Source organism: Citrus sinensis, chromosome 1 (genome assembly GCF_022201045.2).
Source record: "Citrus sinensis cultivar Valencia sweet orange chromosome 1, DVS_A1.0, whole genome shotgun sequence".
In the NCBI taxonomy this organism is placed as follows: domain Eukaryota; kingdom Viridiplantae; phylum Streptophyta; class Magnoliopsida; order Sapindales; family Rutaceae; genus Citrus; species Citrus sinensis.
The window spans coordinates 18,420,376-18,432,526 of record NC_068556.1 but is presented as its reverse complement, the minus strand read 5'-3'; the positions used below and the strand labels follow the sequence as shown (position 1 = coordinate 18,432,526).

General features: G+C 35.0%; 2 protein-coding genes across 6 annotated transcripts in view; one reads left to right on the top strand and one right to left on the bottom strand.

Annotated features, from left to right (window-relative positions):
- LOC102618577 (long-chain-alcohol oxidase FAO1) overlaps positions 1-3,941 on the top strand; it is a 28,248-nt gene extending 24,307 nt beyond the window's left edge. For both annotated transcript variants that reach the window (XM_052437918.1, XM_052437914.1), the window contains exon 3: positions 2,024-3,941. In XM_052437918.1, coding sequence (XP_052293878.1) covers positions 2,024-3,763 — 1,740 coding nt within the window. In that variant the 3' untranslated portion in view covers positions 3,764-3,941. The remainder of the gene's footprint in view (positions 1-2,023) is intronic.
- A 663-nt stretch (positions 3,942-4,604) lies between these two features.
- Positions 4,605-11,750, bottom strand: LOC102617725 (phosphate transporter PHO1). Of its 4 annotated transcripts, none has more exons than XM_006489619.4 (15): positions 11,349-11,750; positions 10,420-10,503; positions 10,120-10,339; positions 8,984-9,341; positions 8,372-8,420; positions 7,818-7,889; positions 7,485-7,614; positions 6,883-7,003; positions 6,429-6,678; positions 6,200-6,304; positions 6,060-6,104; positions 5,719-5,871; positions 5,354-5,632; positions 5,124-5,260; positions 4,605-5,043 (listed from the first exon to the last, which is right to left on the bottom strand). In XM_006489619.4, exons 1-15 carry the CDS (start codon positions 11,592-11,594, stop codon positions 4,956-4,958), a joined length of 2,337 nt encoding a protein of 778 aa, XP_006489682.2. In that variant the 5' UTR covers positions 11,595-11,750; the 3' UTR covers positions 4,605-4,955. The 4 variants fall into 4 exon arrangements, with proteins under 4 accessions (XP_006489682.2, XP_024958243.2, XP_024958241.2 ...); XM_025102475.2 differs by having other exon boundaries at positions 10,120-10,280; positions 11,349-11,394; XM_025102473.2 differs by lacking the exon at positions 11,349-11,750 and adding an exon at positions 10,975-11,273.
- Between the last annotated feature and the right edge of the window lie 401 nt (positions 11,751-12,151).

Sequence of the window (12,151 nt, the reverse complement as noted above, 5' to 3'; positions counted from 1 at the left end):
TACATTTAATATAACTTACAATCACTAAAATAATACAAAAATAAGTAATAAGCAAGTGGGTCAAGTGAGGCTAATTTTATATTAATTGTAACTTAAGGAGAGCCTTATAATAAAGGAAATGAGAAGAACACGAGCAATCAATAAATCAATTAGGTCTTATAATTAGAATTTGACACTATGAGTGCGTTTAAAATTGAGATTGAACAGTTGTGTCTTAAAAGTTACCGCACTAAAACGTTTGATAAACACTAACTGTTGTACCTTACAGCTATGTTGAGATAATTTTCACTTATAAGATGAAAAATCTATTATATCTTTAATAATTTTATCAAAATTATTATTTAAAATTTATATTTACTATATATTATTAAATTTTGTTTCGTTGTTACAGTTTTTTTCTACAGCATTTGTAGCTTAAAAGTTATAGATTCAGCTACAGCACCTTAATCTCAAACAGAACTTATAAACCATAATTTAATATTTAATTGCTGCGCTATAGTGTTAGATTCACATTTTTCTAAAAAAATGTGGTATATATTATAAATTTTAAAAATATGTATAAGTTTTGTGATTAATATGTTTCATTTATTTTCTTGCCTAGGAAAGTGCCGTTTAGTATTTTACATAGTTTAATATTTAATTGCTGCTCTATAGTGTTAGATTCACATTTTTCTAAAAAAATGTGGTATATATTGTAAATTTTAAAAATATGTAAAATTTTTGTCATTAATATGTTTCATTTATGTTCCTGCCTAGGAAAGTGCCGTTTAATATTTTACATATGAAATATTGAAAATTATAACATTACTATACCCACAAATTATTATTCTAAAATTTAACTTCAAACATGCCGCATCCGGACGAAAGGACATATTATTTAGGAGTGAGTTTTGGATATGTTTTATGAACTGTCGTAAATTGTTAGCTTTCGCAAATGTTTTTGAAAATAAATGGGTAGGTTAAAGACTTGAGAATATAAAAAATGGCAAGTAATAAATATGATTTTATCATTTAAAAATTTTCAATAAATTTATAAATCAACAATTTTTTCGTATTTATTATAAAGATCACTTTCATAATTCAACATAGTCCAAATTAAGGGAAAAATTATACAGCCAGCCATAACTTAGAAATTTCCAATCTCTTTGATTCCGAGTTTTGAGTACTATTTTAGGATTCCTGAAAAAATGGAAAAATCATTTTTAATAAAAGAATTCATCCACGACCAAAAAGACTCTATCATGGTTCATTGGTCACATATTAATCACACGCATTAAAGCAGTTGTTGTAGATTGGATAAAAAATTTTGTGCCAACAAGCAAATATATATATATATAAGGAAAACAGAGAAACATATTGAAGGATAAAACATCGTTATCATTTGTAATTAGGTTGTTGAATTAATTTATATGTAGGAACCTTAAATGAATACTCAAACAAATGAATTGGATAGATACTATCTTTGTCATTGAAATGGAATGAACAGATAGAGAGAAATAATAAATTTACAACATTTAAGGGTGAGGGGTGTCGGAATCCCACATAGCTTGATTAGAACTCAAGAATTTCGTTTAAGGACTTTTGAGTGGACTCAAATCAAAAGCGATCTAATTAAGATAATATATGTTATACCTAAAAGCAACCTATTATTACAAGAAGCTATGATGTTGAAAAATTAATATTGTTTTGGTGCTTGCTTTGACCAAAAGATTTGGGATTATAGATTTTTTCTTTGAATTCAATTACAATAGTTTTTGGGTACAAAAGTCAAGAATTAAGGTAGAGAAAGAGAAAGATCTTTATTTGATTTATATTTATGAGAGGTGATCAAGTGCGCACAATCGCGCTCTATATCAAGTTCCTTATATTTATTTCTTTGGTACAATATAGTTAGAGAGGCAAGAAGCTAAGCGAGTCATAAAAGAAGCTTACTCTTAATACATGACATACTAAGCAATAAGAACACAACCGGTATACAATTAAAGTACATTTGCAATTCACAAATTCGCCGTTCCTTCTGCAGCTTGATGAAAATGGAAAAAATCCAGCATGGGAAGCGATTGATTATCATGTAGAAAATGATGAGGATGTGTCCGAGGTTCAACAGGAGAGGCCTCTAGAGAAGGGAATAGTTGAAACAATGTATGAAACCGACTCAACCATTGTACAGTCACTCACTCAGAAAGGCCTCCAAGTTACGAAAGATTCTAAACAGAATGTGTACAAAATCAAATGTGATGTTGTAATTGTTGGCTCTGGTTGTGGAGGTGGTGTTGCAGCAGCTGTTCTGGCTAGTGCTGGGCAGAAGGTTGTTGTAATTGAGAAAGGGAACTACTTCACTCCTAAGGATTATTCTCTCCTTGAAGGTCCTTCATTTGAGCAACTATATGAATCTGGAGGGATCCTTCCAACTACTGACGCGAGCATGACGATTCTGGCAGGATCAACTGTTGGTGGCGGCTCAGCTGTCAACTGGTCGGCCTGCATCAAGACACCCAAGTCCTTGCTTCAGGAATGGGCAGGGGACTATAAGCTCCCACTCTTTGGTAGCCCTGACTATCTTTCGGCAATGGATATCGTGTGGGAGAGGATTGGTGTTACGGAGAATTGTGTACAAGAGGGGTTCCAGAATCAAGTACTTCAAAAAGGATGTAAAAATCTTGGCCTTGATGTTGAAAGGATACCCAGAAATTCCTCGGAGAATCATTACTGTGGATCTTGCGGTCATGGCTGTAAAAGCGGAGACAAAAAGGGGACTGATAGTACCTGGCTTGTTGATGCCGTAAACCATGGTGCAGTCATTTTAACGGGATGCAAAGCCGAGAGATTCATATTGGAGAAGAGCGATAATGGAAGCACAAGGACAATGAAATGCTCGGGAGTGATAGCAAAAGCTTTGAATAACGACATCAGAATGAAGTTTCAGATCGAAACAAAAGCAACAATCTCAGCATGTGGGGCTCTATTGACTCCCCCTTTGATGATCTCTAGTGGATTGAAGAATCAGCACATTGGCAAGAATCTTCACCTTCATCCTGTTCTGATGGCCTGGGGATACTTTCCAGACTCAAACTTAGAGTTCAAGGGAAAAAACTATGAGGGTGGAATAATCACATCGGCCCACAAGGTGGTTTCAGCAGATTCCGAAGTGAGAGCCCTCATCGAAACTCCTGAATTTTCACCTGCAAAATTTTCTGTATTTTGTCCTTGGTTGTCCGGAATTGACTTTAAGCAAACCATGTTGAAGTATTCAAGAACCGCACATTTGATAACAATAATCAGGGATCGCGGATCTGGAGAAGTTAAAGTAGAGGGAAGGATAAGCCATAAATTAGATCAATTGGACAAAGAAAATTTGAAAGCCGGATTGAGGCAGGCATTGAGGATTTTAATAGCAGCAGGAGCCGTTGAAGTTGGCACTCATCGGAGTGATGGGCAGCAACTCAAATGTGAAGGAATTACCGAAAAGGAAGTGGAGCAGTTTCTGGACACAGTTTATGCAGCAGAAGGGCCAAAGTCACCAGTGGAGAACTGGATGGTCTACGGTACTGCCCATCAAATGGGAAGCTGTAGGATGGGGGTTAATGAAAAAGAGGGCGCGGTTGACGAGAACGGGCAGAGTTGGGAAGCGGAAGGCCTATATGTTTGCGATGCTAGTGTTTTTCCAAGCGCTGTTGGTGTCAATCCCATGATCACAATCCAGTCTACTGCTTACTGTCTCTCAAAGAGAATAGCGGAATCCTTGAGAGAACAGTCCTCATAAGGTTTACTAATTCTCTACATTGCCCTTCACTCATGCTGATGAGTGAAGGACTTCGGTTGTTTCAGTCTTCATATGTCAAAATGGTATCAGCAGTTACATTTAGAAATTGTAATGACATGGATTGTGTAAAATTTGGGTACTCTTCAGATGAGAAAAACAATATCTATTACTGTTATGAGATTTGATGCATAAATGTTTGTTGTCTTAGAAAGAATACATTTTGGGATTCTTTAAATTTTACCTATGAATCTCATGAATGAGACAAATAGAGTTGAAGAAAGCTACCATGCAAAAGAGTTTATCGTCTACAAACAAATTCAGCAGTGTGTGCGATTTGAAAATTTTGGCTTACTCTCTCTAATTTCTCTACGCTCAGAGATACAACGACCGGACGTGGTACTGTTTACTCAGCTTGAGTGTCTTGGTTGCTGATGGAATCTGCAACAGTTTTTAACTGACTAAGATAAACCTCGGGCCGACACGCCACGTCATCATATCCATAACTGTTTTGACAGATTTCATTCAAATACTGGGTTTTATTTCTCTATTTGATTTTCAGTCCTCAGATTTTTTTTTTTCATTTTTATTTAATTTTCTCCTTGGTGGGAAAAGTCGTTAAGGTATCAAATCCCAACTGTATTGAACAGCCGCTATCAACCGAGTCAAGTTCAGATTTATTTGCTATTAGTATTTTTTTCAATGTATGCTAAGAATTGTCTTTGTTTGTTAGTGTTGTCCGTAGATGTTTTAGTGATTTGTCCATGTGTTTGCTCTATCGGGGATCTTTTCAGTTACTATCATTACAGGAACTTAAAATGAGATCACACACCTGTAGACCGTCTAGTTTTCAAACACATTAAAGTTTATTTAAATGGCGGGGAAAAAAAAAGAATAGTGGTCCGACAGATCAGTTCTGTTAATTGGTATAAGCCGATCCAAGTTAGAATGCCTAATGTACAAGCACAGTTGCTGCTTTCTTGTTTCATCCTTATTACAACGTTACAACACTTGGAGCTTTACAATTGACAAATTGAGTTGGATCTGTGATCAGTGAATGATAAGGATTTTCTTCCACATTGTTGTAATAAAATGCGGATCCTTCTTGCCTTAAGTAGCTGAAAAATATGGCATTCATGTTCTGTCAACCGTCATGCACTTATGTACATTAATTTTGAGAAACAATCTTGTCTTATCAGTCAGAATCCATCTCGCGGAATGGTAACGGAACTGCCTTCACAGCCCTGAACTTGCCAACATTGCTTAGATGTTCATTCTCTAACCTGTTACACAAGGCTGTGTAATTAGTACATGGTCGAGTTGTCACACAATCTATACTGAATTTGCGTGAAACAGAAAGTACCTGTAGAAATTCCAGTGCCCTCGTCGTATGACTTCCAATGAAGCCATGAAGAAATCTAGCATACGCCACTGAACAGTGGTAACATGGAACCGCATCACGGTCTCCACCCAAGCTATTCTTAGAACTACATTCAAGGCCTAAAATCGAAGTTCTCACTGTGTTAGGATAAGTTTTCAAATGTTTGACGAGAAAGCCAAGATTAACTCTGGGAAAATAGACAAAGGACTCACAATGGAAATGTAGTAGATGCTTTTGTTCCTCAGAATCAAGTCATCTCTAAGCCAAGGGTTCCTCGAATTTGGGTTCAAGAATCCCCAATCCTTGACAAAATCCCAGTACAATTGATAAATAGTGGCCACCACAGAAGTCACCAAGACTATGCCAAACCACAGGTAGTTGCTCTGCCTAGTGTATGTCAATCTCGCGCCGGCTGCCACCATGGCTGAAACATACTTGCCCATGTTAGCCAAATGGTTTGTGTCATATTCATCAAACCATCGCCTTGCACACTGAGAGTCAAATTATAGAATGTTAGATTTTATAGTGTGTCCGTGGAAGTCAATAAAGAAATTAACTACTAGGTGTATAAGTTTGCCTGCATTGCACGCCAATAATATGGCAAAAATGAGATGACGTAAGCAAGCTCCCTGTATAGTCTTCCATTCTTGCAGGTGTCATAATGATGTGTTTTGAAACTTCCAGCTAGAAAATAGCAGGCTGTCGATTCTAAGTGTCTCAATAATGGAATCTGAAAATAAGAAACAATTGTTGATGATCACAGAGGAAATATACAGTCAGCTGATTATGTAATTGAGAAAACTTCATGCCTTGTTTCACAAGCAAGTTTCGATACTTTTAAGTTCGAAACTTGCATTACCCCATAGTATGTGTTCGATAGATAAAATTTTAACACTGATTGCTGGTTAGAGTGATTACCTGGCTAGTAAGTTGGTCAGCCATGAAAAAGTCTACCATCAAAACCTGCATTCATCAAAGATGATGTTATATTTGGCTGCTTTTAGATCCACATATGCAATCCATCTCTGTATTGAAGAAGTGAAAGTAGGTAAACGTACCTTATAAAATGGTGAGCATATTATGTTACGAATTATGCGAAGGAAGCAGTAGCGAGTTGGGCGATAAAAGATGTCAAATGGGCATATGAGCAGACAAATTGAAATCTAGAGATGTATAAGAGTGTATTAGTAATTTAGGATGTAACAGAGTACTTTTGCTACTATCATATGTCAACAAATTCACACACACTAAAGTATTTCTTGCAATTAATGCAATAATGGAGCTAACCAGAAGGAGGATTCCAGGTATGGCATCAATTTTGCTAGGCGAAAAGCCGCTAGCTCGTAGGAGGAGGTGCACAACCATTGCTGCAACAACAGCAGTCATGAAAGTGGTGCAAAGGAGAAATGCATCTCTGTACTTGAGTGCAGTGTTGGGTGAAAATTCAAATATGAAGTTGTAGTTGATCCTTGTGCTCTTCCACATGAACAAGTTACACCCATACATAAACAAGTGCAAGCACAATAATGCAAACACACTGCACAACAAAAATAAAATTTCCTTCAGTTCTGACTCAATGCATATCAAACCCAGCAAAGATGGATGCAAATGGGCTCAAGCCCACCAAAGTCATTGATTGGACTCTAGGCCATATCGTAGCACCTAATTTCTTGTCTTTTTTTTTTTAATCACTTTTAACTATACCTTGTGCATTGTTCTATGTTAAACATAAAATGCGCACCTGAAAACAGGATAAACAGTTTCCATGTAAGCAGCTTCAGTGTTGGCGGAAAATATGCCAGACAAGTGAGCCAGAATTGCATATACACAAAATAATGATACAAAACAACCTGTAAAAAGCCCTGCAATAATGACAACAAAAAGAAACTCAAATCACTCAAATCATCCATGGCAATAAATTCTCCAAAACATCTGCCTCAAACATATGGTGGGGAATCAAATATATGCACTATCTTCGCTTTGTAATCCAAATTAAATTTTTGTCCACTAATGGGATTAATGCTAGCTGCTAGCCAGATTTCGTGTGGGATTGAAAATGTCAATGCTGCTTGGCATTATCTTATAGTTAAAGTGATGTTGATGCCATTAATAGTGGCGATCTCCAAAATTGTAATGCTAGAACACATACACACTGAGATCATCCTTTAATATAATGTGACTTTGCTATTGCGATAGGGCTGCTACTTTATGATTTATGAATATCCTAAATAAGAAACGGCTTTTTACAAAGGTAGAAATGCAGTGTTGCTGTGATTCATTGAAGAAAGAATTTTTCAATTTTCAAATGCCAAAAGAAAGAGGGAGAGAGTGTGTGAGTGTTACCAACAAAAAAAGTGACCATGTGAGATTCCTTCTGTTGCTGGGGTCTCAAGAACTTCATCGCCTTTTTTCTGTCATTGTTAGCGAAGTGCTTTGTGAATATGGACTCCACTTCATCCATTAGTCTAACCACCTTATCAAACCAAATATAATAACGCACTTAATCACATGATTAATTAATTACCTATTATAATTAATAACGCATTTCCCATGCTCTAAATTTAGCTACAAATTCATATATGATTATATGAACTAAAGGAAATTTTCTGAGGTCAAAATAGTAATTAAGTAGAGATCTAGTAGAGAGTACCAAATATTTATAATGGGATTTTTTACCTTATCAGAACTAATGAAATGGGATCTCTTCACTACTTGGAGATAACTTGCTGATGCCTTCTGGTTTGATACCTGTTTACATGAGAAATTAAGTATTTGTTTAGTATACTAAGACATGCTATAAATAAATAAAAAGTACAAAATTCAATCTTCCGAAATATACAATACTACAAAATGATCGAAAGACGCTTTATTTTCTTTTTCCGAAAAAGAATATTTTTATGTGAAAAACAAAGTTTTTTTTATAATTTTATCAAGTCTGTGCATTATTTATTGTTCAGTGCAATCACCACTAAATCATGTATTATTTATTTATCACACTGATCATTGTCATTTAACTGCTCATTATTTAATTTTATTTTTATCACAATTATGTAAATGATTTAACGAGAACCCTCTACGAAAAGGAAGATCTAAAGTGGGAAATTAAAGCAAAACCTTTAATTACCAAAAGTAAAACCAACATGACTAAAATATCTTTATTGTGATAATTTCCCTTTTATATATGTACCATGTCATGTGCGATGTGGCCTGACATATTGTTACCACCTTACCTTGTCGAATTTCTTGAGTATCTTTGCAAAAGCCACCATATTCAGTGAGCTGCCAAAAAATAGTTTAAAGATTAGATTTTTTTTTTTTTTTACTTACGGAAAAGAAGAAATATAAAATCTTAGCAACTAATTAAAGAAAAGCCTAATAAACTCATGTGATCATATTATTTGATGATGTTACGTTGAAAAATCTATGCAAGATTTTGTCACCAGTCACCACCCCATGATTTGTATTTTATTTTCGTGCGTGAATGTGTTATCACATAAAGTAAATGTCAACAACAAGGTAGTCATATCAATCGAAGGTCTTGCCGTCTTGGTTATGTTACGTCCCAAGAAATGTTCTCATTAAAAGGCACTAGTGTCCCTATATTTGTTAAAATAAGGCCGTCTAATTAACACTTAACATTTTTTTTTTTTTTAAACAAAGAGCTTGACGTCCGAGCTTAAGAATCCTGCAAACATCCGCATATTTGAACTAATAACTTTCAATTAAATATAAAAAATATACACGTCTTTTGTAGACCTTTGACACTAAAATCATCATTAATGCAAACCCTAAGGACACATGCATGATGAATAAGATTAATGTAATTGAAATTTGGAAATTACCTATAAGTTTTAAGCAGACCAAGGCCTCTATAAAGCTCAACAAATGCACCTCTAATCATCTTTTCAGCACACTGAATCTTCTTTCTGTTAATGAAATTGCCAGTGCCTGATTCTTTCTTAGGATTATTGACCAAATCTTCCCAAAGCATCGATGTAACAGCACTTATTGTACGTGCAGGTGTCTCCGCAGGAATATCAATCCTCATGGCCACCTTCGGCTTCCCCTTTTTTGTTTTCGCCCAGCTACTCGCTGCATTTATAAAACTCACTCCATTTCTCTCAAGTGCTGCTATCACATCATCTGTTTCAGTGGCTGCAGCAGTACCATCACCGCTCAAGGCTGCCCCCCCTTGACCATCTGGAATATTAATTTATCCAAAAAAAAAAAAATGAAGTTAATTTCAAGCATACGTTGAAAATTTTTTCTTCTGTCGCAATCAAGACCAAATTTTCACGCAACATATATAATAAAGCTGTGACAGGTGTAGCAATAACAATAAGTCTTAGCTAGCTACCAACCAAAAAACAAAAAGTTACGTGGTGATAGTATCCGTATTGCTGGACCGCGCTATTAACTTTAGCTTCCTGCAAAATGTCTCTTGTGCCTATCTATTAAAATTGAATTTGAACTTTGACAAATTAAGGACTAATATGAATAGGTCTTTTAATTTTGACGTGTAACTAGCGATTTGAAAATTTTCAATGCAATTTGTACACGAAGAGATTTTTAGGACCTTGAGTATAGAATTCACTTCGCATTTTTTGAATAATTTATTCGCGGCTCTCGTTCCATTTCAGGAAAATTATTTTTTGTGGACCAAGATTTAATTAGTGCACCATAAATGAAGACCAAAAACAGCATCGGTTGTTGTTGATCCACTTCGTCAATTGGAGTCTCAAAGTTTCCATTTGCTTCCAGTGATTTTCTGATTTGGACTCGTATTCTCCACTACCCAGATTTGCATAATTATTCAAAAGTACCCATTAGCGATCAAAAGATAATTCCATAACTAAACATTTAATTAGGACCATGAAAATAAATAAAAAAATTAAATAAATTATTTAGATATGTAACAGTACATGCATTATAACGTGGAAATGTCCCCCGTAAAAGTAAAAAAAGAAATTAAGCTCACCGGAAATATCAGAATTTCTTGGACAAGGTGTCCAAGAACGAGGGATAATTCCACCACTGGGTTTCCGGCGCCGGTCGATGAGAATCTGCTTGAGTTCAAGAAGTATTTGAAGTTGTTTGTTCAAAATTTCTCCTCTCTCTAGAAACTCACTCTCTTTAGTCCTGTAAAATTGATTCACCTTATTTAGCTCCCGATCCAATCTCTCAAAAAATGCCCTCACCTATTAATAATAACAATACAAAATAATTAAAAAATAAGTTAATTTATAATTTATATATATATATGTATGTATACACACACCTCATCTTCTTCAGAAAACAATTGAGCAAGCTCAGTCTCATACACTTCATGATCATCTCCTTCTTCCATTACTTTTCTCTTGACCTGCAAGTACAGAAGAATATTAAGATATATATATATATTTATTTATTTATTATTTTTATTTACTTTCAACAACCTGAGCTCTGCCTCTGCATGTCATTTTTCGTCTTTTTCACTGTTTTTTCTCTCTCTCTCTTTTTTTTTTGTAATTAATTGTCTGTGGGTAGCTTTCCTTTTTTTGCTAGTCACGACAGTTTCGTGATATTTGCCGTTTGTTTTCTTTTTTTGTAATTAATAATTGATATATACATATATATATATCAAAGAAAATATATTTTACGTTATTATCATACTTTTAACATTTGTTTTTTGTCCTACGATTTAGGACCTCCTGAAACGGGCGGTGGAGATTTACTACACGAAAACAAATAATTCTTTCTACCGGTGGGACCCAATTCAATCGGACGGTGCTGATATTTTCCAGTTATTGTTATTACTTTAAATTTTTTAGCAGCTACGAAAGCAGAAAATCACCTGAAAAAACAGAAAGCAGTGTTCTGGTACGGCGGTACGTAAGCAAACAGCAGAAACAACGAGGATCAAATTTCAAGGAAAAAAATTAAATTAAAAAAATGAATCCCGAAATATCGGAGAAAAAATGGGCCGAAACAAGAATTTTTTTTCTTTTTTCGCCTGAAAATATTGCCGCTTTGCTTTTCACACACTATTGGCCTGACACACAAACACACACTAGCCAGTTATTCGGCGTAGTGTAATTACACCAATTTAAAAAAAAAAGGCAAAATAAATAAATAAAAAAGAATGTATATATTAAAAGAAGATCATGATAATATCATATCATTATTATTATTATTATTATTATTATTGTTGTTGTTGTTTTGAGTTACCTGAATGATATTTTCAGCTTCGTTATCACGGGAAAATTTAGAGGCAAGAAAACGAACGGGGTCGCAAATGGAGAGTCCAAACACTCCATTATTATGATTGAAATCACGGTGATGTTGGTGTTGTTTTTGTTGCATTTTGGAGAGCTTGATTTTCTTGATGTGTTTCTTGAGTTGCCAGTAGTTAACGAAAGCATCTTTCCATTCAGGTATCAGCTGAGCTTCAAGCTCTTTTGAAAACTTCACCATTGCTGTTTGTTGTTGTTGTTGTTGCTTCTGAAGATATATGAAGAAGAAGATGAAGAAGAGAGGGCCGGTAGCTATAGCTAGCCTAGCTTATCTTAGCTTAGCTTAGCTTATTATTAATTATAAACAGGGAGAGCGAGAAGAGAGGGTTTGTGTGTGTATATATAGAGAGAAAAAAGAAAGAGAGACGTGTAGAGAAGTGAAGACGAGTTTGCTTCCTCTAACTTGTTGTAGATGGAATCATTAAAAAAAAAGAAAGAAAAGAAAATATTGTTGCATATTATCATTGGGGATAGAGGAGAAAAAAGAAAAAAAAAACACGCAATGATGGCATTTTTGTAATTAGATGTACAAAATCGTATCAAACATTCTCTCTCTTTTATTAACTTAGAGTATATTGATTTGGTTGATAATGATGATTAATTATTAGAGAAAACTTGTGGTGCAACTGTGGTACCGTGCCACAGTTGCATCCAGTCGTTGGATGTCAATGGACTCCATTCATTTAAGTGCATCCAACGGCTAGATGCAACTGTGACACGGTACCACAGTTGCACCAT

Coding starts and splice junctions, on each gene's coding strand:
- LOC102617725 (XM_006489619.4), bottom strand. CDS start 11,594: ATGGTGAAGTTTTCAAAAGAGCTTGAAGCTCAGCTGATACCTGAATGG. Junction 7,890..8,371: donor TACTCAAGAAATTCGACAAG/GTAAGGTGGTAA, acceptor TCATGTAAACAG/GTATCAAACCAGAAGGCATC. Junction 5,044..5,123: donor GGGCACTGGAATTTCTACAG/GTACTTTCTGTT, acceptor CTTGTGTAACAG/GTTAGAGAATGAACATCTAA.